The sequence below is a fragment of the Heteronotia binoei genome, chromosome 9, assembly GCF_032191835.1.
Source record: "Heteronotia binoei isolate CCM8104 ecotype False Entrance Well chromosome 9, APGP_CSIRO_Hbin_v1, whole genome shotgun sequence".
NCBI lineage: Eukaryota > Metazoa > Chordata > Lepidosauria > Squamata > Gekkonidae > Heteronotia > Heteronotia binoei.
In genome coordinates, this window is record NC_083231.1 from 124,379,152 (window position 1) to 124,406,106 (window position 26,955).

Consider the following 26,955-nt stretch of genomic DNA (forward strand, 5'->3'; position numbering starts at 1 on the left):
TGCGCACTTAACCACTACACCAAACTGGCTCTCCGAACTTGCAACCTTTTACAAACTTGCAACCTTTTGCTATGTGATTCCTGTTAAAGAGCTTGTCTCACTCACTCCGAAACTCTGCCATGCTACCTTCTGGGCTGGCTGAGAAATCTGGAAGGCTTTGGGAGTCCATCCCTTCAACAATGGTTTGCACCAGCCTTCTTTCTCTGATCGTGACCAGCATGGGCCACAGGTTCAAGCTTCCCTTCTGCTGTTGTCTTCCACAGCCAGCCTCTGGAGAATGTCACCCGGAAGGCCACCAGCACCCACTTGGACCAGTATCTGTACCACTTCCGCACCACCAACCTCAACCAGATCGCCCAGGCAGCCTTGCGGTTGAAGCACGAAGACTCCGACTTGCAGATGGTTCTGGATCAGGCGGAAGACTGGCTCTCCAGGCTGAAATCCATGGCTGAGGAGGTATGTTCATCACCTGTCTCGAAACATTGGCAAGAGAGGAGCATTTCCCCCAATTCTTTTGTTGTTGTTGTTGTTTGTTTCAAGTTCAACAGGCTTTTGGGTGGACTCCGGAAGGCCTGGCTGGATAGCCTTTTCCACTGCAGCATCCTGCCAGCCCTCTCCAAGGGTTGCCCCCTAGGGAATTTCCTATCCCTAGCATGACTCTTCTTCTAATTTGTGAAGCAAAGTGGTAAAGGCCTGCGGCCCAGATCTTGAGATGAGGGTTTTCTGGGCTACGTTTTGCATCCACTCCTCACCATGGGCTAGCATCCTGGGCATCTCAGGTTTTCGACTTGCAGGCGTGTTGCACGGATGGACTCAGACTGGCTGGAATCAGTGATGCTCTGTATTCCTAGTGCTTGGGGGGCCACAGTGGGAGGGCTTCTGGAGTTCTGGCCCTGCTGGTGGACCTCTTGATAGCCCTGGGTTTTTGACCATTGTTTGACACAGAATGTGGGACTGGATAGCTAGGGGTGGCCAAGGGTAGCTCTCCAGATGTTTTTGCCTACAACTCCCATCAGCCCCAGCCATTTGCCATGCTGGCTGGGGCTGATGGGAGTTGTAGGCAAAAACATCTGGAGAGCTAAGAAGAAGAAGAAGAAGATATTGGATTTATATCCCGCCCTCCACTCCGAAGAGTCTCAGAGCGGCTCACAATCTCCTTTACCTCCCCCCCCCCGCACAACAGACACCCTGTGAGGTAGATGAAGATATTGGATTTATATCCCGCCCTCCACTCCGAAGAGTCTCAGAGTGGCTCACAATCTCCTTTCCCTTCCTCCCCCACAACAGACACCCTGTGAGGTGGGTGGGGCTGGAGAGGGCTCTCACAGTAGCTGCCCTTTCAAGCACAACCTTCTGCCAGGGCTATGGCTGACCCAAGGCCATTCCAGCAGGTGCAAGTGGAGGAGTGGGGAATTAAACCCGGTTGTCCCAGATAAGAGTTCGCACACTTAACCACTACACCAAACTGGCTCTCCCTTGGCCACCTCTGGAATAGGCCATTGGCCTGATCCAACATGGCTTTTCTTATGTTCTTATGCCTGGGGCAGTGATGCTCTATGTTCTTGGTGCTTGGGGGTCAAGAGTGGGAGGGCTTCTGGAGTTCTTGCCCTATTGGTGGGTCTCCTGATGGCCCCCAGGTTTTGGCCACTGTGTGACGCAGAGTGTGGAACCGGATGAGCCTTCAGTCTGTTCCAACACAGCTGCTCTAATGTTCTTATGGCTGCTCTTCCTTTAGGAAACAGTTAAAAAGGTTTTCAATTATTTTATGTATTTTATTGTATGTATTTTATCTACATTGTAAGCAGCCTTGAGCTCTGTATGGGAAAAAGGTAGCTAATATATGTTTTAAATCTCTGAATACGAAAAAAAAATACAGGTCAGCCAGTTTAGTGGTGGTGGTGAATCTATGTGGCTGAAAATCAGGATAATTTTCCAAAATAGCTAAAATTAGGGTAGCCAAGTCCAATTCAAGAAATATCTGGGGACTTTGGGGGTGGAGCCAGGAGACTTTGGAGGTGGAGTCAGGAGGCTTTGGGGGGTGAAGCCAGGAGACATTGGGGTGGAGCCAGGAGACATTGGGGTGGAGCCAGGAGACTTTGGAGGTGGAGCCAGGAGACTTTGGAGGTGGAGCCAGGAGACTTTGGAGGTGGAGCCAGGAGACTTTGGAAGGGGTGGAGCCAGGAGACATTGGGGGTGGAACCAGGAGGCTTTGGAGGTGGAGCCAGGAGACTTTGGGAGGGGTGGAGCCAGGAGACATTGGGGGTGGAGCCAGGAGCAATGGTGTGACAAGCATAATTAAATTCCAAAGGGAGTTCTGGCCATCACATTTAAAGAGACCGCATACCTTTTAAATGCCTTCGCTCTACTGGGAATAATGAGGGATAGGAGCACCTTCTTTGGGGGCTCATAGAATTGAACCCCCTAGCCCAATCTTTTTGAAACATGGAGGGTATTTTGGGGAGAGGCACAGGAAGCTATGCTGAAAATGTGGTGCTTCTACCTCAAAAAACAACCCCCCCCCAGAGCTTCAGATACCCGCAGATCAATTCTCCATTATACCCTATGGGAATCAGTCTCCATAGGAAGTCATGGCGTGCCCAGCAGACATTTCCCTCCCCCCTGCCGCCTTCTGATGACTCTGAAGCAGGGGGAGGGCTTCCAAATCAGGGGATCCCTTGCCCCCACCTGGGGATTGGCAACCCTAGCTAAAACAGCCACAGACCTGTGGAACGAGGGGAATCCTGCCGCTCCCCCCCCCCCTTCCAAGGAAGAGGAGACAGGATTCTGTCCCCGGAGAGGAAAAAGATGTCCCGGCCAGGAGAGCGCGGGGTGGGGTGGGGGACCTCCATCCAGTTTAGACGTCTGTGCTGTGCTTGGGGAGCTGGCCATCTCGGAAGCTCAGAGCCGTGGCGGCGGTTTCTGCCCGGTGGTGGCCCAGCCCGCATCTCTGCAAGGGAACATTCGGTCCTCGAGAGGCTGCCCTGGCAGTCAAGGATGCTCTCCAGTGCCAGGGAGACCTTGGCTTCCCTTTCTCTGTGGCTGAGAGCTGCCTTCTTGCTACAGTTGCACTGTCTTCTTGCAGGCAGCGTGCTACCATTGGGCCCGAAGGGAGGGAAAGGAAGCCCGCAAGTGGGAAGGAAGCCTGTTGTTTGGAGGGGACGAGGGGGCTCCTTCCCCTCCTGCGCTCCCATACCCCTTGCCCTGCTGTCCTGGCAGCTGGAGTAGGGGGAAGGGCAGCAGCAGTGCAGGAAGAAGACGCACGCATGCCGGGCTTTGAGTTCAGGCTCTCCCCTTCAGTCCAGCAGCACGGAAATAGTGCCTGAAAAGAAAGGTGGCAGACAGTGAAACAAGAACCCAACAGGAGCAGAGGAGGCATAGAAAGGATCCCTCGGTTCCAAGTTTCAGAGGGTGACCGCATCTGTATGCAGTAGAACAGCTGGATTTGAGTCCATTTAACACCTTAGGGCAGGGGTGGCCAACGGTAGCTCTCCAGATGTTTTTTGCCTGCAACTCCCACCAACCCCAGCCAGCATGGCTGATGGCTGGGGCTGATGGGAGTTGTAGGCAAAAAACATCAGGAGAGCGACCGTTGGCCACCTCTGCCTTAGAGAGACTAATAAGATATTTTGGGGCATCAGCTTTCCAGAGTCAAAGTTCCTGTCATCCAGATATCTTGATGGAATCTGTTTTGTTATGAAGTGAGATATACATTGTTGCTGTTGTTTTTTGTTCCTCGCTCAGAGCCCTGGCTACTGAGCCCGGAGCGATTCGCAAATCTAAATTATAAATAATAATAATATAATATAATAATAATAATAATATATTATTATTATTATTATTATTATTATTATTATTATTATTATTATTATTATTATTATTATTATATATAATTATAAATAAATAAATATATATGGTTCTGATATGCAGCTGTTTATACTTACTGTATATAGCATTGGAAAAAGTGCAGAAAAGGGCAACTAGAATGATTAAAGGTTTGGAACACTTTCCCTATGAAGAAAGGTTAAAATGCTTGGGGCTCTTTAGCTTGGAGAAACGTCGGCTGCGGGATGATGTGATAGAGGCTTACAAGGCTATGCATGGGATGGAGAAAGTAGAGAAAGAAGTACTTTTTTCGCTTTCTCACAGTACAAGAACTCGTGGGCATTCAATGAAATTGCTGAGCAGTCAGGTTAGAACGGATAAAAGGAAGTCCTTCTTCACCCAAAAGGGTGATTAACATGTGGAATTCACTGCCATAGGAGGTGGTGGTGGCTACAAGCATAGCCAGCTTCAAGAGGGAATTGGATAAATATATGGAGCAGAGGTCCAACAGTGGCTATGAGCCACAGTATATATATGCATATATATATGTGTGTGTGTGTATATGTATGTATATGTGTGTGTATATATATGTATATACACACACAAACATATATTGGCCACTGTGTGACACAGAGTGTTGGACTGGATGGGCCACTGGCCTGATCCAGCATGGCTTCTCTTATGTTTTTATGTTCTTACCTGCACAGAATATAGTTTGCCCCATTGTTGTGGTTGTGGCTCACTCACCCACTTTGTGGAGATACTCCTAGAATTCTTCACAGCCATCCGTGGTTTGCACCGTCCTGAATAGGCTTGTGTCGTCTCTGCTAACCTGGCCTCTATGCGGCTCATCCTAAGTTCCAAATCATTGGTGAACAGGTTCAATAGCCCTGGTCCCTCCCATCACTTATCCAGGTGGAACTCCAGTGTTTGCTGACTTCCGTTGTGAGAACAAGAGCTTTTTTGGGAGCAGGAATGCACAGGAACACAGTTCTGGCTGACTTGGCACCAGGGGGTGTGGTTTAATATGCAAATGAGCTCCTGTTGGGCTTTTTCTATTTGGGCTGTCTATTTATTCCTTCTGAAGAAGTGACTGCCGTGACTTACAAAATCTTCTCCCCTGCCGCAAACTTTGTTAGAGCCAGTTTTGTGCAGTGGTTAAGTGTCTGGGAGAACTGATGGGAGTTGTAGGCAAAAAACATCTGGAGTGCTACCGTTGGCCACCCCTGCTATAAGTTATTCATTATATAGTTAAAACAATCAAAATTCGTTTGGTGCTAGGTCTTGATATTATACATATTTCAGTTTTCCCCCACTCCTCCACTTGCACCTGCTGGAATGGCCATAGCTCTGGCAGAGGTTGTCCTTGAAAGGGCAGCTTCTGTCAGAGCTCTCTCAGCCGCACCCACCTCACAGGATGTCTGTTGTGGGGGGGGGGAAGATAAAGGAGATTGTGAGCCGCTCTGTGACTCTTTGGAGTGGAGGACGGGATATAAATCCGAAATCATCATCATCTTCTTCTTCATGGTGGCTCACAACAATAAAATATTTACAATTCTGAACTTAACAGTTAAAACATAAATCCAATATCTTCACCTACCTCACAGGGCGTCTGTTGTGGGGGAGGAAGGTAAAGGAGATTGTGAGCTGCTCTGAGACTCTTCGGAGTGGAGGGCGGGATATAAATCCAATATCTTCATCTACCTCACAGGGTGTCTGTTGTGGGGGAGGAAGGGAAAGGAGATTGTGAGCCGCTCTGAGACTCTTCGGAGTGGAGGGCGGGATATAAATCCAATATCTTCATCTACCTCACAGGGTGTCTGTTGTGGGGGAGGAAGGGGAAGGAGATTGTGAGACCCTCTGAGACTCTTCGGAGTGGAGGGCGGGATATAAATCCAATATCTTCATCTACCTCACAGGGTGTCTGTTGTGGGGGAGGAAGGGAAAGGAGATTGTGAGCCACTCTGAGACTCTTCGGAGTGGAGGGCGGGATATAAATCCAATATCTTCATCTACCTCACAGGGTGTCTGTTGTGGGGAAAGAAGGTAAAGGAGATTGTGAGCCGCTCTGAGACTCTTCGGAGTGGAGGGCGGGATATAAATCCGATATCATCATCTTCTTCTTCATGGTGCTCACAACAATAAAATATTTACAATTCTGAACTTTAACAGTTAAAACATTAAACAGATTAGACAATGAATAAAACTTAGTTGGTCTTAAAGGTACTACTTGTCTACTGCTTTGTTCTGTTGCTTCAGACCAACACGGCTGCCCACTTGGATTTAGGTAGCAGTAAAAACAGAGACATAATATATATTTTAATTCAATGTCTCTGGCCCCCTCTCCCTCGTCTTTATGTATTTTACTTATGTATTTAAGCAGCCCTTGTTTCTGAGAGGCCCAGTTGCTTCCCTGGCTGGTTTCCTCCACCTGATATATTTAAAGAAACGTCTTAATTTTTTTTAGCAACCCTCTCCGTATGTTCTTTATTGTTTGCTTGCTTTAATCCCCTCTTACGTTTGTTTTGCCAGAACCTTCGCTCCTTTCAATTCACCTCATTTGGATGAACCTTCCACTTTTGAAATGAAGGATTTTTTGGTTTGGGTTTTGCCTTCTTATGGTTTCTTTGAACTTGGGCTGTTAACCACGCAGGTATCGTTTTACGTGTGGCAGCCGCTTTCCTAACCTGAGGCCCACATTCTGTCTGCCCATCGTTAGTGTGGTTTGAAATAGTTTCTAGGCATCCTGGAGGGACTTGGCTCTCTTCATCCTTCTCTTCAGAAACCAGCGGTTTCAATTTGAGGACAAATCCCACTAAAATGAATGCTGACAGGACTGGGATCATTGTTTTTGCTCCCAATCAGTGCAAGTCTTTGGCTTCTGCTATTAGCATATCAACACCTGTATCTTATTTCCTTCTCTGACAATCCCCACATCCCTTGGGCTGCTGGTTTCTCACGTGGCCATCCTTTACTCTAATTCTCGCCTCCTGGCCCGCTCCCTGTAGTATTTTCCTGATAATTTAGCACACCATTCCTTGTGGATGTATCGTCCCAAGATGGAGGTGCCTCGTCTCCTGCTGGCTTTCCTCCAGAAGTCCGCTTACAGCCTGCGCTGCCGTATTTTTGATGTTAAGGAACACTTTGCCGTAGAAGCCGGCTGGGTGACTTTGGGGGGCAGCCCCACACGCTCGGTCTAACCCGCCTCACAGCGCCGTTGTGAGGATAAAATGGGGGAGAAGAGAACGATGTTTGTTTATTTATATTGATTTGATTTGATTTGATTTGTATCCCGCCCTCCCCGCCGAAGCGGGCTCAGGGCAGCTCACAGCATAAAAACACTAAAAACAGTTAAAACAATGCACGTTATAAATCGAATATTCTATAAGTCAGGGGGGCCAACGGTAGCTCTCCAGAAGTTTTTTGCCTACAACTCCCATCAGCCCCAGCCAGCATGGCCAATGGCTGGGGCTGATGGGAGTTGTAGGAAAAAAAAACATCTGGAGAGCTACCGTTGGCCAGCCCTGCTATAAGTTATTCATTTTAAAATGATCAAAATTTGTTTGGTGCTAGGTCTTGATATTACTTGATATTATGGGAGGGATAGTGGCTCAGTGGTAGAGCATCTGCTTGGTAAGCAGAAGGTCCCAGGTTCAATCCCTGGCATCTCCAAAAAGGGTCCAGGCAAGTAGGCATGAAAATCCTCAGCTTGAGACCCTGGAGAGCCGCTGCCAGTCTGAGAAGACAATACTGACTTTGATGGACCAAGGGTCTGATTCAGTATAAGGCAGCTTCATATGTTCATGTACTTATACATTTTTCAGTTTTTCAGTTTTTCAATTTTTCAGTTTTTCAATGGTGATGGTATTCCTTCTACAATGTAGGCTCCATGTGAATTAAAAGCCAGCTGGAAGAGAGTAGTTTTGCAGGTCTTGTGGGACTGGGCAAGGTTCTGCAAGGCCCGCACTTCCTCTGGCAGTTGATTCCACCAGTGGGGGGCTGCAACCGAAAAGGCCCTTTCTCTGGTGACTTTCGGTTTGGCCTCCTTCGGGCCAGATTTTGTGAACCAGATCGAAGTACCCTCTGGGGAATATATGAGTTAGTGCTTTGTGTCCCCTCTGGGTAGGGTTGCCAATCCCCAGGTGGTTTTGATTTATTTGGTTGCCAATCCCCAGGTGGGGGCAGGGGATCCCCCAGTTTGGAGACCCTCCCCCTGCTTCAGGGTCATCACAAAGGGTGGGGGGAGGGAACTGCCTGCTGGGCACTCCGTTATTCCCTATGGAGACTGATTCCCATAGGGTATAACGGAAAATTGATCTATGGGTAGCTAGGGTTCTAGGGGGGGCTGTTTTTTGAGGCAGAGGCACCAAATTTGCAGCATAGCATCCAGTGCTATGAGACCTTGTCGGGCCAGGCCATGCGAGTCATAAAATGTAATGCCAGGTTTCAAAAGGATTGGACCAGGAAGTCCAATTCTATGAGTCCCCAAAGAAGGAGCCCCTATCCTTCATTATTTCCACTGGAGGGAAGGCACGCAGTTCCTTTAAACGTGATGGCCAGCGCTCCCTTGGGAGTTCAATTGTGCTCGTCACAACCTTGCTCCTGGCTCCACCCCCAAAGTCTTCTGGCTCCACCCCCAAAGTCCCCAGATATTTCTTGAACTGGACTTGGCAACCCTGCATCTGGGGGAAGTCAATAAATAACGAGGTGTTTCCCTCCCTTCCATCTGCTCAGCCTCGGAGGGCTGGCTGTGCCCCCCCGGCCTGCGCTTGCCGCTCTGGGCAGGGCACCCTGCTTCACAAACGTCTTTTCCAGCCTCAGAACAGCCTGCCGGACATCGTCATCTGGATGCTGCAAGGGGACCGGCGGGTGGCTTACAGCCGGGTTCCTGCTCGCGAGGTGCTCTACTCTCGGACCGGACCCAGCTGCTGCGGGAAGAACTGTGGGAAGCTCCAGACCATATTCTTGAAGGTAAGCTCCTCGACTTGCACCTGCTGGAATGGCCTTGGGTCATCCATAACTCTCACAGAGTTGTCCTTGAAAGGGCAGCTGCTGTGAGAGCTCTTTCAGCCCCACCCACCTCACTGGGTGTCTGTTGTGGAGGGGGGGAGGTAAAAGGAGATTGTGAGCCCCTCTGAGACTCTAAGATTCAGCGTAATGGGTGGGATATAAATCCAATATCTTCTGCACACTGAGCGGGACGTTTGAAAGAGTGCTGGGCTCTGAATGAGTAATTCCTCCCCTTTTGCCCCAGAATCCTCAGGAGGAGGTGATGGGCCCCAAGATCCCGGCCCAGATCCGCGTCCGGCTGTGGCTCGGACTAGCTGTGGATGAGAAAGAATTCAACAAGTCAGCAGAGGGGAGACTCTCTGTGTTTGCAGAAACGGTGAGCCAAGTTTCATTCTGTGGCTTGTGTAAAACAGAAGTGTTCAGGAGCGTGCTTTTCTCAAGGCAATGAGACTGTAGTCTGTTCCAACACGGAGTGTGTGTATTCTCTTACTTTTACTGCATTGTCTTCTACTTTTGCAGTTCCCTTTTCTGCATTGTTTATGACAGGGGTGTCAAACTCATTTGTTACGAGGGCTGAATCTGACATAAATGAGACCTCGTTGGGCCGGGCCGTGTGTATTGTAAAATGTAATGCCAGAATTTTGGAAAATAATTTGTCAAAAGATAAATGAAATTACTGGCTTTTCACTAGAACTGCTAGCAGAAGTATTTTTAAATTTAGGACCAAAAACTATAGTATTCAAAATTACGCATGAGACAATAACAATGTTAATTATATGCTGCAAAGTCAGTAATAGCTCTTCTCTGGAAAAATAAAAGTCAACCAAATTTAAATCTGTGGTACAAAAAACTATGGAATTTATATGTAATGAGCAAAATTACGTCTAAGATAAAGTCTACCATAAACCCTTTACAAGACTCATCGTTTGATCTAGTTTGGTCTCCCATTTTAGGATATTTAATCTCTCATGTCGAGATTCCAAATATTATTAGTAAATATTATCTTTATACTCTATTTTATACTTTTATGGCCAGTAAGTTTATTTTCGTCTGTACTACTAAGATAGTCACAATTTGTTACTTATTGTATTGGTTTTCTACTTAGCCTACCTAATGTATGTTGTATATAGTTTTTATTTAACTCAATAAATTGTTTAATTAAAAATAAAATGTAAATGCCAGGTAATGGAGATATAAACTTTATAAAGGATACAGACAAACACAATTAAAGATTGTTTTTGAAACTTAAAATATGCTTAAAAGATTAGCACTCTTGCAATATTTTGTTTATTTAACAATCTCTGATAAGATACACCTCTTGCTCTGAACGATTGCATCAAAATCCGGAGACAATGTCTGTGCTGTAACAATCTTGATCATGCTGTTCAGGTGTTGTTCAGGTGTGTTTGTAAACCTACTTTGGATTTATTGCCATTCATCAAAAGTAGGTTTACAAATGCACCTGAACAACACCTGAACATTCATTACAGAATCTCGTGGTCAATGCTTTGAGCCTAAGACCCAGGGGAAAACATAAAATGGCTGGGCATCGTGAGTTTTTGTACAGAAGTTGCTTCATGTGCTGGAGAAATGGAGAATGGAGAAAATAGAGGCTTTGCTCTGTAGCTTTTGTGCAAAGCAAGCTGTGATGCAGAAGGATGCAAGAGAGAGAGAAGGAGGCAGATGACAGTGAGTTGCTTGCGGGCCTGATAGAAGCCCTCCAGGGGCCTGACCCGGCCCTTGGACCACACGTTTGACACCCCTAGTTTATGCTATGTCAGGCTGTATACTGATTTCTGATTACGTTTACAAGGAAATAGTCTTGCAGGCCTGGCTCCCTCAGGTCTCAGGAGCTCAGACACATACCCATGACTGTCCTGAGTCTCAACTAAGGCTGCCAAGTCCCCTGCGTTCTCTGGCGGGGGACTTTTGTGTGCGTGCAACACGATGATGTCACCCGGAAGTGACATCATCGCGCCAGCAACGTCGCACAAGGCCGTTCTAAGTATTTCCAGGAAAACTCTATGGTTTCCCCAGATGCTCTAGCCATTTGGGAGGGGGAAAACTCTTTGGTACATCATCGCGCTGGCGACATTGGGGGAGGTTCCCCCCCCCCGCCGGTCCAATGTGGGCCAGTAGGTTGGGGACCTCCCGGGCGGGGGAATCCCTGCCCGCACTGGGGGTTTGGCAGCCCTAGTCTCAGCCTAGTAAGGCCACCCTTTCCCTTACTCCTAGGAGTATCAGTTTCTCTCTGGGTGGTAACGGCTGCCGCTAACAAATCTGAAAGCGTATCTCCTGCTAGACGGATTTGTGCATCTTGCATGCCGCACTGCACTGGAGAGGTTCCCCTAGTTGCTGCGTCCCCTGCTTCTGTGGCCCAAGCTCACGCAGGGAAGATCTGTAGTCCTTCCACTCTTATCAAAGATTTCAGGTTTTCACGGCTGGTAACATCATTAGGGTTTGTAGAATCTTTCGGGATCAAGTGCCGTGTTCTACTGGAGAAAGTTTTCCTTCCAGACGTTTCGTTCTCAGCTGCGGAGAACATCCTCAGTGGCGTTGCAGCCGGAGCAGGCGCTCAGACCTTCTTGGCTGCTGTGCATTGAGTCTTGGCACAGCAGCCAAGAAGGTCAGAGCGCCTGCTCCGGCTGCAACGCCACTGAGGATGTTCTCCGCAGCTGAGAACGAAACGTCTGGAAGGAAAACTTTCTCCAGTAGAACACGGCACTTGATCCCGAAAGATTCTACAAACCCTAATGACTTCCACTCTTACTTGCACACTTTAGGGCTGGTGAGCTCCATGGCTGCCCTTCCCCTTTTCCACTCTTTGGGACTGAATCGGTGAGCTGTGGGTACAGAAATCAGGCTTGGGCAGGGGGTTTTTTTTGTAGTAGGAACTGCTTTGCATATTAGGCCACACACCCCACAATGTAGCCAACCCTCCAAGAGCTTACAGGGCTCTTCATCCAGGGCCTACTGTAAGCTCCAGGAGGATTGGCTACATCTGGAGGGTGTGGCCTCATATGCAAAGGAGGTCCTGCTACAAAAGAAGCCCTGGGCTTTGGGCATCCCAAATGAGCTTCTTGCTCATGCCCTGGGAATTCCTAACTTTAACACTTTCATTTCTTTATGCTCAAGGGGGTTTGGGATGTTAACTGGGGGGATGCAATTGGTAGATTTGGGCACGTTGCATTTTGAATGTATAACAGATGCGGGGTGACATGATAGAGGTTTAGAAGATTATGCATGGGACAGAGAAGGTAGAGAAAGAAGTACTTTTCTCCCTTTCTCACAATACAAGAACTCGTGGGCATTCAATGAAATTGCTGAGCAGTCTGGTTAGAATGGATAAAAGGAAGTCCTTCTTCACCCAAAGGATGACTAACGTGTGGAATTCACTGCCACAAGAGGTGGTGGCGGCTACAAGCATAGACAACTTCAAGAGGGGAATGGATAAGCATCTGGAGCAGAGGTCCATCAGTGGCTATTAGCCACAGCTTATTATTGGAACTCTCTGTCTGGGGTAGTGATGCTCTGTATTCTTGTGCTTGTAGGGGGGGGGGGTGGAAGAGCTTCTAGCCCCACTGGTGGACCTCTTGAAGGCACTTGGGTTTTTTGGCCACTGTGTGACACAGAATGTTGGACTGGATGGGCCATTGGCCTGATCCAACAGGGCTTCTCTTATGTCCTTATGTGACACAGAGTGTTGGACTGGATGGGCCATTGGCCTGATCCAACAGGGCTTCTCTTATGTTCTTCTGTGACACAGAGTGTTGGACTGGATGGGCCATTGACCTGATTCAACATGGCTTCTCTTATGTCCTTATGATCCAACCTTATATCTATGAGGACTGAGGCCATGTGCCTCAGTTTCAGCAAGAGCCATCTTGCATGTGTAACTGTCTAACACATTCAATAAACTACCTTTATTTGACAATGAAGGAGTATTGGTTAGTGAAGATTGTGCAATACTTGACAGTTTCTACCTTTTCTTTCTCAGTATGAAAATCAGACCAAGCTGGCCTTGGTTGGGAACTGGGGCACCACCGGCTTGACCTACCCCAAGTATTCGGACGTCACAGGCAAGATCAAGTTGCCGAAGGACAGTTTCAGGCCGTCTGCGGGCTGGACTTGGGCCGGGGATTGGTTTGTCAGCCCTGAAAAGACGTGAGTCCCCACCCACGTTCTCTCGGGGGACCGCCCCTCTTTCCTTTGCCCCTGGATGTTCCGTGGGGCTCGATCAGGAACAGAGTTTGCAAGACAGATTAATTTAAAATAACATTTTTAACCCAAACATCCCACTAAACAAAACAATGTCACAAAGATTTACGTGGCTGACATGTTGACATAATAGCGAACAAGGGCTTTTTTTTTGCAGCAGGAGCTCCTTTGCATATTAGGCCACACACCCCTGATGTAGCCAATCCTCCAGGAGTTTAAAAAGGTAGAGGTCGTCCCCTGTGCAAGCTCCAGTCGTTTTTGACCCTGGGGTGATGTTGCTTTCACAATGTTTTCATGGCAGACTTTTTACGGGGTGGTTTGCCATTGCCTTCCCCCCAGCAAGCTGGGCACTCATTTGACCGACCTCGGAAGGATGGAAGGCTGAGTCAACCTCAAGCCGGCTACCTGAAAACCCAGCTTCTGCCGGGGATCGAACTCAGGTCGTGAGCAGAGGGCTCCAACTGCAGGACTGCAGCTTTACCACTCTGTGCCACGGGGCTCTCTTCCAGGAGCTTACAGGGCTGTTATTCCAGGGCCTACTGTGAGCTCCAGGAGGATTGGCTACATCTGGGGTGTGTGGCCTGATATGCAAAGGAGTCCCTGCTACCAAAAAAAGCCCTGGCAGTGAGTAAATTAAACATCATCATCTTAGGGCAAGTTCTCAGCCTCCTAGTTCCCTATAGCTAGGAAAAAATCAGAGAACGATTCTAGATTATAATTGAACGTATGAACATATGAAGCTGCCTTCTACTGAATCAGACCTTCGGTGCATCCAAGTCAGTCTTGTCTACTCAGACTGGCAGCAGCTCTCCAGGGGCTCAAGCGGAGGTTTTTCACATCTATTTGCCTGGACCCTTTTTAGTTGGCGATACCGGGGATTGAACCTGGGACCTTCTGCTTACCAAGCAGATGCTCAGTCATTGAGCCACAGCCCCATTCATGGCTCTCCAGGGTCTCAAGCTGAGGTTCTTCACGCCTACTTGCCTGGACCCTTTTTAGTTGGAGATGCCGGGGATTGAACCTGGGACCTTCTGCTTACCAAGCAGATGCTCTGCCACTGAGGCACAGCCCCATTCATGGCTCTCCAGGGTCTCAAGCTGAGGTTTTTCACGCCTACTTGCCTGGACCCCTTTTAGTTGGAGATGCCGGGGATTGAACCTGGGACCTTCTGCTTACCAAGCAGATGCTCTGCCACTGAGGCACAGCCCCATTCATGGCTCTCCAGGGTCCCAAGCTGAGGTTTTTCACGCCTACTTGCCTGGACCCCTTTTAGTTGGAGATGCCGGGGATTGAACCTGGGACCTTCTGCTTACCAAGCAGATGCTCTGCCAATGAGGCACAGCCCCATTCATGGCTCTCCAGGGTCCCAAGCTGAGGTTTTTCACGCCTACTTGCCTGGACCCCTTTTAGTTGGAGATGCTGGGGATTGAACCTGGGACCTTCTGCTTACCAAGCAGATGCTCTGCCACTGAGGCACAGCCCCATTCATGGCTCTCCAGGGTCCCAAGCTGAGGTTTTTCACGCCTACTTGCCTGGACCCCTTTTAGTTGGAGATGCTGGGGATTGAACCTGGGACCTTCTGCTTACCAAGCAGATGCTCTGCCACTGAGGCACAGCCCCATTCATGGCTCTCCAGGGTCCCAAGCTGTGGTTTTTCACGCCTACTTGCCTGGACCCCTTTTAGTTGGAGATGCTGGGGATTGAACCTGGGACCTTCTGCTTACCTGTGCCATGGGGGTCTCTTCCAGGAGCTTACAGGGCTGTTATTCCAGGGCCTACTGTGAGCTCCAGGAGGATTGGCTACATCTGGGGTGTGTGGCCTGATATGCAAAGGAGTCCCTGCTACCAAAAAAAGCCCTGGCAGTGAGTAAATTAAACATCATCATCTTAGGGCAAGTTCTCAGCCTCCTAGTTCCCTATAGCTAGGAAAAAATCAGAGAACGATTCTAGATTATAATTGAACGTATGAACATATGAAGCTGCCTTCTACTGAATCAGACCTTCGGTGCATCCAAGTCAGTCTTGTCTACTCAGACTGGCAGCAGCTCTCCAGGGGCTCAAGCGGAGGTTTTTCACATCTATTTGCCTGGACCCTTTTTAGTTGGCGATACCGGGGATTGAACCTGGGACCTTCTGCTTACCAAGCAGATGCTCTGCCACTGAGGCACAGCCCCATTCATGGCTCTCCAGGGTCTCAAGCTGAGGTTTTTCACGCCTACTTGCCTGGACCCCTTTTAGTTGGAGATGCCGGGGATTGAACCTGGGACCCTCTGCTTACCAAGCAGATGCTCTACCACTGAGCCACCGTCCCTCCCCTTCTGTCGTTACATCCTCTTGTGCATTAATCCCTCCCACCAGTTTCTGGCCTTCCATTCCCACCGCCCCTGCTTATTTATAGCACTCTCAAGATCCCCCCATGATCATGACTGCAGAGAAAGAGAGTTGGGCCTGGGCAGACACTGGGCTCAGGAAAGAAAGGTGCAGGACTTGGGTTGGTGGGAGAGAGGTGGCCAGAGGCAGCCCCCAAGCCCACAGCAGAGAGCATTCAGGGGGGAGTGGAAAACCCAAATGGAGTCCGGGAATGATAAAAATGAGGAATCCCTTGGTGGGGGCAGGTGGGAGAAGGAGGAGGAGATTGGATTTATACCCTGCTCTTTACTACCCGAAGGAGTCTCAGAGCGGCTTACATTCTCCTTTCCCTTCCCTTCCCCACAACAGACACCACGTGAGGCAGGTGGGGCTGAGGGAGCTCTCTAAGAACAACTCGAGAGAACACCCTTGAGAGAACTTGTGGCTGACCCAAGGCCATCCCAGCAGCTGCAAGTGGAGGAGTGGGGAATCCAACCCGGTTCTCCTAGTTAAGAGAGCTCTGGCTGACCCAAGGCCATCCCAGCAGGTGCAAGTGGAGGAGTGGGGAATCCAACCCGGTTCTCCCAGATAAGAGAGCTCTGGCTGACCCAAGGCCATTCCAGCAGGTGCGAGTGGAGGAGTAGGGAATCAAACCCGGTTCTCCCAGATAAGAAAGCTCTGGCTGACCCAAGGCCATTACAGCAGGTGTAAGTGGAGGAGTGGGGAATCCAACCCTGTTCTCCCAGATAAGAGAGCTCTGGCTGACCCAAGGCCATCCCAGCAGGTGCAAGTGGAGGAGTGGGAAATCCAACCCGGTTCTCCCAGATAAGAGAGCTCTGGCTGACCCAAGGCCATTACAGCAGGTGTAAGTGGAGGAGTGGGGAATCCAACCCTGTTCTCCCAGATAAGAGAGCTCTGGCTGACCCAAGGCCATCCCAGCAGGTGCAAGTGGAGGAGTGGGAAATCCAACCCTGTTCTCCCAGATAAGAGAGCTCTGGCTGACCCAAGGCCATCCCAGCAGGTGTAAGTGGAGGAGTGGGGAATCCAACCCTGTTCTCCCAGATAAGAGAGCTCTGGCTGACCCAAGGCCATTACAGCAGGTGTAAGTGGAGGAGTGGGGAATCCAACCCGGTTCTCCCAGATAAGAGAGCTCTGGCTGACCCAAGGCCATTACAGCAGGTGTAAGTGGAGGAGTGGGGAATCAAACCCGGTTCTCCCAGATAAGAAAGCTCTGGCTGACCCAAGGCCATTACAGCAGGTGTAAGTGGAGGAGTGGGGAATCCAACCCTGTTCTCCCAGATAAGAGAACTCTGGCTGACCCAAGGCCATTCCAGCAGGTGCAAGTGGAGGAGTGGGGAATCCAACCCGGTTCTCCCAGATAAGAGAGCTCTGGCTGACCCAAGGCCATTCCAGCAGGTGCGAGTGGAGGAGTAGGGAATCAAACCCGGTTCTCCCAGATAAGAAAGCTCTGGCTGACCCAAGGCCATTACAGCAGGTGTAAGTGGAGGAGTGGGGAATCCAACCCTGTTCTCCCAGATAAGAGAGCTCTGGCTGACCCAAGGCCATCCCAGCAGGTGCAAGTGGAGGAGTGGGAAATCCAACCCGGTTCTCCCAGATAAGAGAGCTCTGGCTGACCCAAGGCCATTACAGCAGGTGTAAGTGGAGGAGTGGGGAATCCAACCCTGTTCTCCCAGATAAGAGAGCTCTGGCTGACCCAAGGCCATCCCAGCAGGTGCAAGTGGAGGAGTGGGAAATCCAACCCTGTTCTCCCAGATAAGAGAGCTCTGGCTGACCCAAGGCCATCCCAGCAGGTGTAAGTGGAGGAGTGGGGAATCCAACCCTGTTCTCCCAGATAAGAGAGCTCTGGCTGACCCAAGGCCATTACAGCAGGTGTAAGTGGAGGAGTGGGGAATCCAACCCGGTTCTCCCAGATAAGAGAGCTCTGGCTGACCCAAGGCCATTACAGCAGGTGTAAGTGGAGGAGTGGGGAATCAAACCCGGTTCTCCCAGATAAGAAAGCTCTGGCTGACCCAAGGCCATTACAGCAGGTGTAAGTGGAGGAGTGGGGAATCCAACCCTGTTCTCCCAGATAAGAGAGCTCTGGCTGACCCAAGGCCATTCCAGCAGGTGCAAGTGGAGGAGTGGGGAATCCAACCCGGTTCTCCCAGATAAGAGAGCTCTGGCTGACCCAAGGCCATTACAGCAGGTGCGAGTGGAGGAGTAGGGAATCAAACCCGGTTCTCCCAGATAAGAGAGCTCTGGCTGACCCAAGGCCATTACAGCAGGTGCGAGTGGAGGAGTAGGGAATCAAACCCGGTTCTCCCAGATAAGAGAGCTCTGGCTGACCCAAGGCCATTACAGCAGGTGCGAGTGGAGGATTGGGAAATCCAACCCTGTTCTCCCAGATAAGAGAGCTCTGGCTGACCCAAGGCCATTCCAGCAGGTGCAAGTGGAGGAGTGGGGAATCCAACCCGGTTCTCCCAGATAAGAGAGCTCTGGCTGACCCAAGGCCATCCCAGCAGGTGTAAGTGGAGGAGTGGGGAATCCAACCCTGTTCTCCCAGATAAGAGAGCTCTGGCTGACCCAAGGCCATCCCAGCAGGTGCAAGTGGAGGAGTGGGGAATCCAACCCGGTTCTCCCAGATAAGAGAGCTCTGGCTGACCCAAGGCCATTCCAGCAGCTGCAAGTGGAGGAGTGGGGAATCCAACCTGGTTCTCCCAGATAAGAGAGCTCTGGCTGACCCAAGGCCATTCCAGCAGGTGCAAGTGGAGGAGTGGGGAATCCAACCCGGTTCTCCCAGATAAGAGAGCTCTGGCTGACCCAAGGCCATTCCAGCAGCTGCAAATGGAGGAGTGGGGAATCCAACCCAGTTCTCCCAGATAAGAAAGCTCTGGCTGACCCAAGGCCATTCCAGCAGGTGTAAGTGGAGGAGTGGCATATCAAACCCTGTTCTTCCAGATAAGAGTCTGCACACTGCACACTACCAATAAATTGTTTAAACAAAGAGTCTGCACACTTAACCACTACACCAAACTGGCTCTCCAGTTTGGCAAACCTAGAATCTTTTTGCTTCCCCCCCCCATCCTCTCATCGCAGGCTGCTGTATGACGTGGACGCTGGGCACACCAGCTTTGTAGAAGAAGTATTTGAGAACCAAGTGCGGCTTCCTGGGGGTCAATGGATTCACATGGCAGAGGCCTATACGGATGTGGTAAGGAAGTCGCGCTTTGGTTGTGCCTGCAGAAATGGCATCAGATTGATTAGCAAAGGGAAAGCGACAACCTGTGAGGATCTGTGGGGTGGGGGAGTGCATCCCGTTTTCAGTCTTGCCACTGGATCTAGGTTTTGCCCCCCCTCCTGGCTTTAGCCACTGCTGCCTGTCTACTGAAGATGAAAGGGAAAGGAAAGGTCCCCCGTGCGAGCACCAGTCCTCTCTGACTCTGGGGTGACGCTGCTTTCACAACGTTTTCACGGCAGACTTTTGACGGGGTGGTTTGCCATTGCCTTCCCCAGTCCTCTACGCTTCCCCCCCAGCAAGCTGGGTACTCATTTGACTGACCTCGGAAGGATGGAAGGCTGAGTCAACCTGGAGCCGGCTACCTGAACCCAGCTTCTGCTGGGATCGAACTCAGGTCGTGAGCGGAGCTTAGGTCTGCAGTACTGCAGTTTTACCACTCTGCGCCACGGGGCTTTTTCATTAACCCATACATGTAATCTATCCATGATAGATAGATAGATAGATAGATAGATAGATAGATAGATAGATAGATAGATAGATAGATAGATAGATAGATAGATATAACAATATAAAGTAAATGTAAAGGTAGTCCCCTGTGCAAGCACCAGTCGTTTCCGACTCTGCGGTGACATTGCTTTCACGGCAGACTTTTTACAGGGTGGTTTGCCATTGCCTTCCCCAGTCATCTACGCTTTCCCCCCAGCAAGCTGGGCACTTCTTTGACCGACCTCGGAATTATGGAAGGCTGAATCAACCTCGAGCTGGCTACCTGAAAACCCAACTTCCGCCAGGGATCGAACTCAGGTCGTAAGCAGAGCTTAGGACTGCAGTACTGCAGCTTTAACACTCTGTGCCACAGGGCTCCTACTGGAGATGACTGTACCCTATTTGAGGTGACTTGGGCACCCCCGACTACTCCCTGGTTCTGGTGGCTTGCTTTACACAACAGATAAGGTTTTCTTTGTGTGTGGGGAGGTGTTACTCCAAAATAATTGTTTTTAAAATTCAGATTTTTCTCCAAATCTGGGAGTTCCCTGGGTTTGCAGGCTCCTAATTGATAGTCTGGACCTATCCCACTAGGTAGATTGGGCTGCCTGCATAAGGATCAATCTTTGGCTATTGGACACAGTGTTGAAATCCACCCCCCTCTCTGTCTCTGTCTCTCTCTCATGCACACCGTTTGTTCCCATGAGCAGGTATGAATTCCATTGGATTCTCTACTTCTCTTCCAGAATGGGGAGAAGGTTCTGCCCAAAGATGAAATTGAGTGTCCACCAGGGTGGAAATGGGAAGATCCGGAATGGGACACAGACCTCAACCGAGCTGTAGATGAGAGAGGTATTTATTATATTTCATGTACATTATTTAAGGGCCGCCTTTCTCCTCTGGAATTTATGGCAGATTAAATCAATCCAATATACAATGCAAAAGAGTCTGGAGTTGGTCTTGCTCCTACTTTCACTTAAACTTCCTTTTCTCTGCCCTTTGTCGAAAGCAGCATCTCCCTGTCCAGGCTCAATTCAAATCTCCACCTTCTCAGCCCAGTGTGGGATGGATCCTTATAGCAGATTGCTTTGTGCTTCAGTGGCCACTAGCCGCAGTGTATTGTTGGGACTCTCTGTCTGGGGCAGTGATGCTCTGTATTCTTGGTGCTTGGGGGAGCACAATGGGAGGGCTTCTTGTGTCCTGGCCCCACTGATGGACCTCCTGATGGCACCTGGGTTTTTTAGCCACTGTGTGACACAGAGTGTTGGACTGGATGGGCCATTAGCCTGATCCAACATGGCTTCTCTTATGTTCTTACCTCTGGGGCAGTGATCCTCTGTATTCTTGGTGCTTGGGGGAGCACAGTGGGAGGGCTTCTATTATCCTGGCCCCACTGATGGACCTTCTGATGGCACCTGGGGTTTTTTGGCCTCAGTGTGACACAGAGTGTTGGACTGGATGGGCCATTGGCCTGATCCAACATGGCTTCTCTTATGTTCTTACCTCCGGGGCAGTGATGCTCTGTATTCTTGGTGCTTGGGGGGCACAGTGGGAGGGCTTCTAGTATCCTGGCCACACTGGTGGACCTCCTGATGGCACCTGGGTTTTTTTTTTGCCTCAGTGTGACACAGAGTGTTGGACTGGATGGGCCATTAGCCTGATCCAACATGGCTTCTCTTACATTCTCTTATGTTCTTCTCATAACTGAGACAGGCTGGTGTCCAAGGGTACTTATTCAGAAGTAACAACCTCTGTTTACCTGAGTAAGGGATACCAGAGTGTGCATTTGTGGGTCACTCTTTCTCCTTGGGGTTCTGTGAAAGCTACCCACTAGAAACTGCAGCCTTGATTTGTGTTAAGATGGGTAGCCGTGTTAGTTGGTGCAACCATGTTAGTAGCAGCAGAAAAGTGCAAGAATCCGCAGCACCTTCAAGACTTAACAAAATTTGTCAACTGATCAAAGCCACCAAGTATTACACCGTCTTTCAGTTTTCAAAAAATATATTATAAGGATTGTGTACAACACGTAGTAAACAATACAATAATGATCGAGGCCGGCGGTGCTAGGGCCTTTTAAAGTAACAGAAAACCCCAAGGGACCAAAAAACCCCGTCTCCAAATGAAAAGATAGAAGTCCAAACTTGGAAAAAGTCCAACTGGAATTCACAAAGCGGGTGCTCCTGAGGAGTGTAGCTTCAACGCAAACGCTTTCTTAAAAAGAAGTCTCTCTAGATTTTGATTACTTCAATTCTTTCTTAGTTTGACAGCTTAATTATTTAGGAACCCTGTTCTACATTCTCTAATCACAGCATTAAGCTTCTCATTTCAGTGTGAATATTGGCGTCTTAGGAACATCGGAAGAGCGCTGGTGGCTGATCCCACGTCCAAAAAGCCCCACAATGCTCCTGTTTCTATCTCAATAACAATCTTACCAGCCGTGGACTGAATGGATTGAAAATTTAGATCATAGTATTTAGGATTGCCCAGTCAGTCCACATACCCATTCTATCAACTTGGTTACATATTTGATATTATTATATGCTCCCTGCCTGTAACTCTGCCATACAATAAATAAATAAATAGATAAATCATCTGGGATTCAGAGGTTTCGTGCCTCTGAATGTGGTTCAGATGTTCCTCTCGGTTACCAGAGTTAGCGAGCACTGATAGACTTCTCCTCCATTAATCTATTTAATCTCCTTTTTGAGCTATTTATTCCTGTGGCCGTCACCACATCCTCTGGCTGTTGACTCGTTTGCTTCATCTCTCAAACGTGTAACACGAAACGCTGCAGTGAAACAAGCTCAGAAGTTAGTTAAATTTGCCATTCAAAATTTAAACCCTCCCAGTTCCCCATTAATAGGCTTTTATTTTGCCGTATTCCCATAATGGACGCAGTTGGCTCTTGTAATTCCAGAAAATACAGGGAATAAAATGTTGGCGTTAGATTTTTTTAAAGGCCGTAAATGTTCTCGGCGTGGCTTGAGGATTAATTTCAGTAAGTGTTTACATTATGAATTGTGAAATGTTGGGAGTCTAATTTCCAAATATGGCCAGCCAGCGGACGTTATGCCACATTTTTTGTTTCTTGGAGGACTAGAAACGGAGAGATGCAAAAGGGCGAGAACCCCTCTGAGCAAAACTCTGAGCCAGTTTGGTGTAGTGGTTAAGTGTGCGGACTCTTATCTGGGAGAACCGGGTTGGATTCCCCACTCCTCCACTTGCACCTGCTGGAATGGTCTTGGGTCAGCCATAGCTCTCTTATCTGGGAGAACCGGGTTGGATTCCCCACTCCTCCACTTGCAGCTGCTGGAATGGCCTTGGGTCAGCCAGGGCTCTCTTATCTGGGAGAACTGGGTTGGATTCCCCACTCCTCCACTTGTAGCTGCTGGCCTTGGGTCAGCCAGAGCTCTCTTATCTGGGAGAACCGGGTTGATTCCCCACTCCTTCACTTGCAGCTGCTGGAATATCTTTGGGTCAGCCAGAGCTCTGGCAGAGGTTGTCCTTGAAAGGGCAACTGCTGTGAGAGCCCTCTCCAACCCCACCCACCTCACAGGGTGTCTGTTGTGGGGGAGGAAGGTAAAGGAGATTGTGAGCCGCTCTGAGACTCTTCGGAGTGGAGGGCGGGATATAAATCCAATATCTTCATCTACCTCACAGGGTGTCTGCTGTGGGGGAGGAAGGGAAAGGAGATTGTGAGCCGCTCTGAGACTCTTCAGAGTGAAGGGCGGGATATAAATCCAATATCTTCATCTACCTCACAGGGTGTCTGTTGTGGGGGGTAGGAAGGTAAAGGAGATTGTGAGCCACTCTGAGACTCTTCGGAGTGGAGGACGGGATATAAATCCAATATCATCATCTACCTCACAGGGTGTCTGCTGTGGGGGAGGAAGTGAAAGGAGATTGTGAGCCGCTCTGAGACTCTTCGGAGTGGAGGACGGGATATAAATCCAATATCTTCATCTACCTCACAGGGTGTCTGTTGTGGGGGGGGGAGGTAAAGGAGATTGTGAGCCGCTCTGAGACTCTCCGGAGTGGAGGGCGGGATATAAATCCAATATCATCATCTACCTCACAGGGTGTCTGTTGTGGGGGAGGAAGATAAAGGAGATGGTGAGCCTCTCTGAGACTCTTTGGAGTGGAGGGCGGGATATAAATCCAATATCTTCATCTACCTCACAGGGTGTCTGTTGTGGGGGAGGAAGGTAAAGGAGATTGTGAGCCGCTCTGAGACTCTTCGGAGTGGAGGGCGGGATATAAATCCAATATCTTCATCTACCTCACAGGGTGCCTGTTGTGGGGGAGGAAGGGAAAGGAGATTGTGAGCCGCTCTGAGACTCTTCGGAGTGGAGGGCGGGATATAAATCCAATATCTTCATCTACCTCACAGGGTGCCTGTTGTGGGGGAGGAAGGGAAAGGAGATTGTGAGCCGCTCTGAGACTCTTCGGAGTGGAGGGCGGGATATAAATCCAATATCTTCATCTACCTCACAGGGTGTCTGTTGAGGTGGGGGGGAAGGGAAAGGAGATTGTGAGCCGCTCTGAGAGTCTCTGGAGTGGAGGGCGGGATATAAATCCAATATCTTCATCTACCTCACAGGGTGTCTGCCGTGGGGGAGGAAGGGAAAGGAGATTGTGAGCCGCTCTGAGACTCGGAGTGGAGGGCGGGTTATAAATCCAATATCTTCTTCTTGTCTCCGAGGCTGGGAATACGGCATCACCATCCCTCCGGACCACAAGCCGAAGGCCTGGGTGCCAGCAGAGAAGATGTACCACACCAACCGGCGCAGGCGCTGGGTGAGGCTACGCAGGAGAGACCTCACGCAGATGGAGGCCTTGAAAAAGGTCAGTGTGTGGCTAAGAGAGAAACAGGCACATTCAGATTGGATCCCTTCTGTCTCATCTCCAGAATCACTTGTGATAACAGTGTGATGGTTACTTGCAGGGTAGCTGGACTCAGTAGAAAAGACAGGCTATGATTAAAGTAAATAAAGGCTAATTTTCTGGGGCTTTTGTGGTGCTTTAGAAACAACTTGATGAGCCCCGTGGCGCAGAGAGGTAAGCTGCAGTACTGCAGTCCAAGCTCTGCTCATGACCTAGATTAGATCTCGGCGAAAGCTGGGTTCAGGTAGCTGGCTCAAGGTTGACTCAGCCTTCCATCCTTCCAAGTTTGGTACAATGAGTACCCAGCTTGCTGGGGGGAAAGTGTAGATGGCTGGGGAAGGCAATGGCAAACAAAAAAGTCCACCAAGAAATGTCCTGATGTGACATCACCCCATGGGTTGGTAATGACTCAGTGCTAGCCTTTACCTTGATTTTTTAAAAACAACTTGACAGAGTTTAGTTAGATGACTTAATCTGATGACTGAGAGGTTATACGATAGCCATCTTCAAGTTCTTGAAGGGCTGTAATAGAGAGGTTGGTGTAGAATTGTTTTCTGTTGCCCCAGGAGGTTGTACAAGAGCCAATGGGTTGAAATTAATTCAGAAGAGTTTCTGGCTCAACATTAGGAAGAACTTCCTGACCGTTAGAGCGGTTGTCGTGAGACAAAAAGCTGCAAATTCTCTCTCCTCCTCTTCCATGTCCCTGGGAAGCTCTTTTGTACCACCTCGCAGGCTTTTTTATGTAGCAGGAACTCCTTTGCATATTAGGCCACACAGCTCTGACATAGCCATTCCTCCTGGAGCTGACAGTAGGCCCTGTAAATAAGAGCCCAGTAAGCTCCTGGAGGATTGGCTACATCAGGGGTGTGTGGCCTAATATGCAAAGGAGTTCCTGCTACAAAATAAGCCCTGTGTTTTTATATAAAAAAGAGCCCCGTGACGCAGAGTGGTGAAACTGCAGTACTGCAGTCTGAGCTCTCTGCTCACGACCTGAGTTTGATCCCGGCGGAAGCTGGGTTCAGGTAGCCGACTCGAGGTTGACTCAGCCTTCCATCCTTCCGAGGTCGGTCAAAGGAGTCCCCAGCTTGCTGGGGGGAAAGCGTAGATGACTGGGGAAGGCAAACAACCCCGTCAAAAGTCTGCTGTGAAAATGTGAAAGCAACGTCACCCCAGAGTTGGAAATGACTGGTGCTTGCACAGGGGATTACCTTTATCTTTTTTAATACAAAAAAGCCACCCTAGTGCACTGAGGCAGTTCTCTGGACATCTTGCTGGCCATGATATAGAGTCAAACTAAATGTGATAGAGAATTTTTTGCATTTACTTCATTTCTGTCCCACTTTTCTCCCCAAATTGGGAACCTGAAGTGGCTTGTGCTGGTCTCTTCTCCTCCATTTTATTCTTAAAATGAGAGCCAGTTTGGTGTTGTGGTGAAGTGTGCAGACTCTTACCTGGGAGAACTGGGTTTGATTCCCCACTCCTCCACTTGCAGCTGCTGGAATGGCCTTGGGTCAGGCATAGCTCTAGCAGAGTTTGTCCTTGAAAGGGCAGCTTTTGGGAGAGCCCTCTCAGCCCCACCCACCTCACAGGGTGTCTGTTATGGGGGGGGGGAGAAGATATAGGAGATTGTAAGCCGCTCTGAGTCTCTGATACAGGGAGAAGGGCGGGGTATAAATCTGCAGTCATTGTCTTCTTCTTACAACAGCCCTAGCAGGGAGTCAGGCTGAGAGTGTGTGGAATCATAGAATTGGAAGGGACCTTCAGGATCATCCAGGAACATGGGGTCAGGGTCAACTACAAACTTCCATTGCAAAGTGGACATTTGAACATAGCTCTCCCAGGCCCCAGTATGACATCCTTAGCACGACACCACCCTGGGTCTCTGCCATGTTTTTTGGGGCCCAGAAAATCCAGGCCCTGAATTCAGCAGCTCACAGGAGCACAGCTCCTGAAGCTTTCTGAGGGTTCCCCCTCCTCCTCCCCACCTACCTACCTTGTCCATTGACTAGTAGGTGCAGCTGCATAACAATCTCTGGATTAGGAGAGCGGGCAGCCAGCCAGCCACCAGGGGTTTTGCCACACCCCCAGCAGCCCTCATTAACCCCTGGAGAAGCCCACACCATCCTTTCTCCACTTCTTATGTGATTTTGGGTGGCAGGTGGCTTGCTGGCCTTTTGACTGTGGAGGGGGGTGGCTAAGGAGAGCCCCAGGTGAGCGAGGCCTGCTCGGGTTGCTTTTGGCGGATGGGGGGGCAGCATATTCTAAGCTATTTTTCTACACAACGACCCCTGAGAAAATCTATATCTGAGAAAATGAGCAACAACTCACAAAAGCTCCCATTGAAATAAGCGTTGTTTGTCTTGGAGTTCCCCGTTCGGATTTCATAGAATCATAGAGTTGGAAGGGACCCCCAGGGTCATCTAGTCCAACCCCCTGCACTATGCAGGAAACCCACAAATACCTACCCCGGATTTCTCTTTCGTTATGTTGTAAACTGCCTGTTGTTAAAAACCTGGACTTGATTGCAGCAAATAAATAAATGCCTCCCCATCCCGGCTCCTTTTCTCCCTGTGGGCTGGGGGAGGGGGCATTTTGGGCTGGGGCAAAATGAGTTCCGACAGCTCCCTGCCTTTCTACCTGTAGCTGCTTTGCATGAAAGGAGGACTCTTGGGGAAAAGGAAAGGTCCCCTGTGGAAGCACGAGTCGTTTCCGAATCTGGGGTGACGCTGCTTTCACAACGTTTTCACGGCAGACTTTTTATGGGGTGGTTTGCTATGGCCTTCCCCAGTCATCGACACTTCCCTTGCAGCAAGCTGGGGACTCCTTTGACCGACCTCGGAAGAATGGAAGGCTGAGTCAACTTGGAGCTGGCTATCTGAAAACCCAGCTTCCACTGGGGATCGAACTCAGGTTTTGAGCAGAGCTTAGGACTGCAGTACTGCAGCTTT

At 49.5% G+C, this 26,955-nt stretch overlaps 1 protein-coding gene across 1 annotated transcript in view; it reads left to right on the top strand.

The window, feature by feature from the left end:
* The window catches only part of DYSF (dysferlin), a 301,818-nt gene that overhangs the window by 96,790 nt on the left and 178,073 nt on the right, over window positions 1-26,955 (top strand). Inside the window, exons 23-29 of the mRNA XM_060247222.1 lie at window positions 264-456; window positions 8,638-8,793; window positions 9,077-9,208; window positions 12,830-12,996; window positions 18,496-18,610; window positions 19,870-19,975; window positions 23,826-23,968. Of these exons, the coding sequence (XP_060103205.1) occupies window positions 264-456; window positions 8,638-8,793; window positions 9,077-9,208; window positions 12,830-12,996; window positions 18,496-18,610; window positions 19,870-19,975; window positions 23,826-23,968 (1,012 nt within the window). The remainder of the gene's footprint in view (window positions 1-263; window positions 457-8,637; window positions 8,794-9,076; window positions 9,209-12,829; window positions 12,997-18,495; window positions 18,611-19,869; window positions 19,976-23,825; window positions 23,969-26,955) is intronic.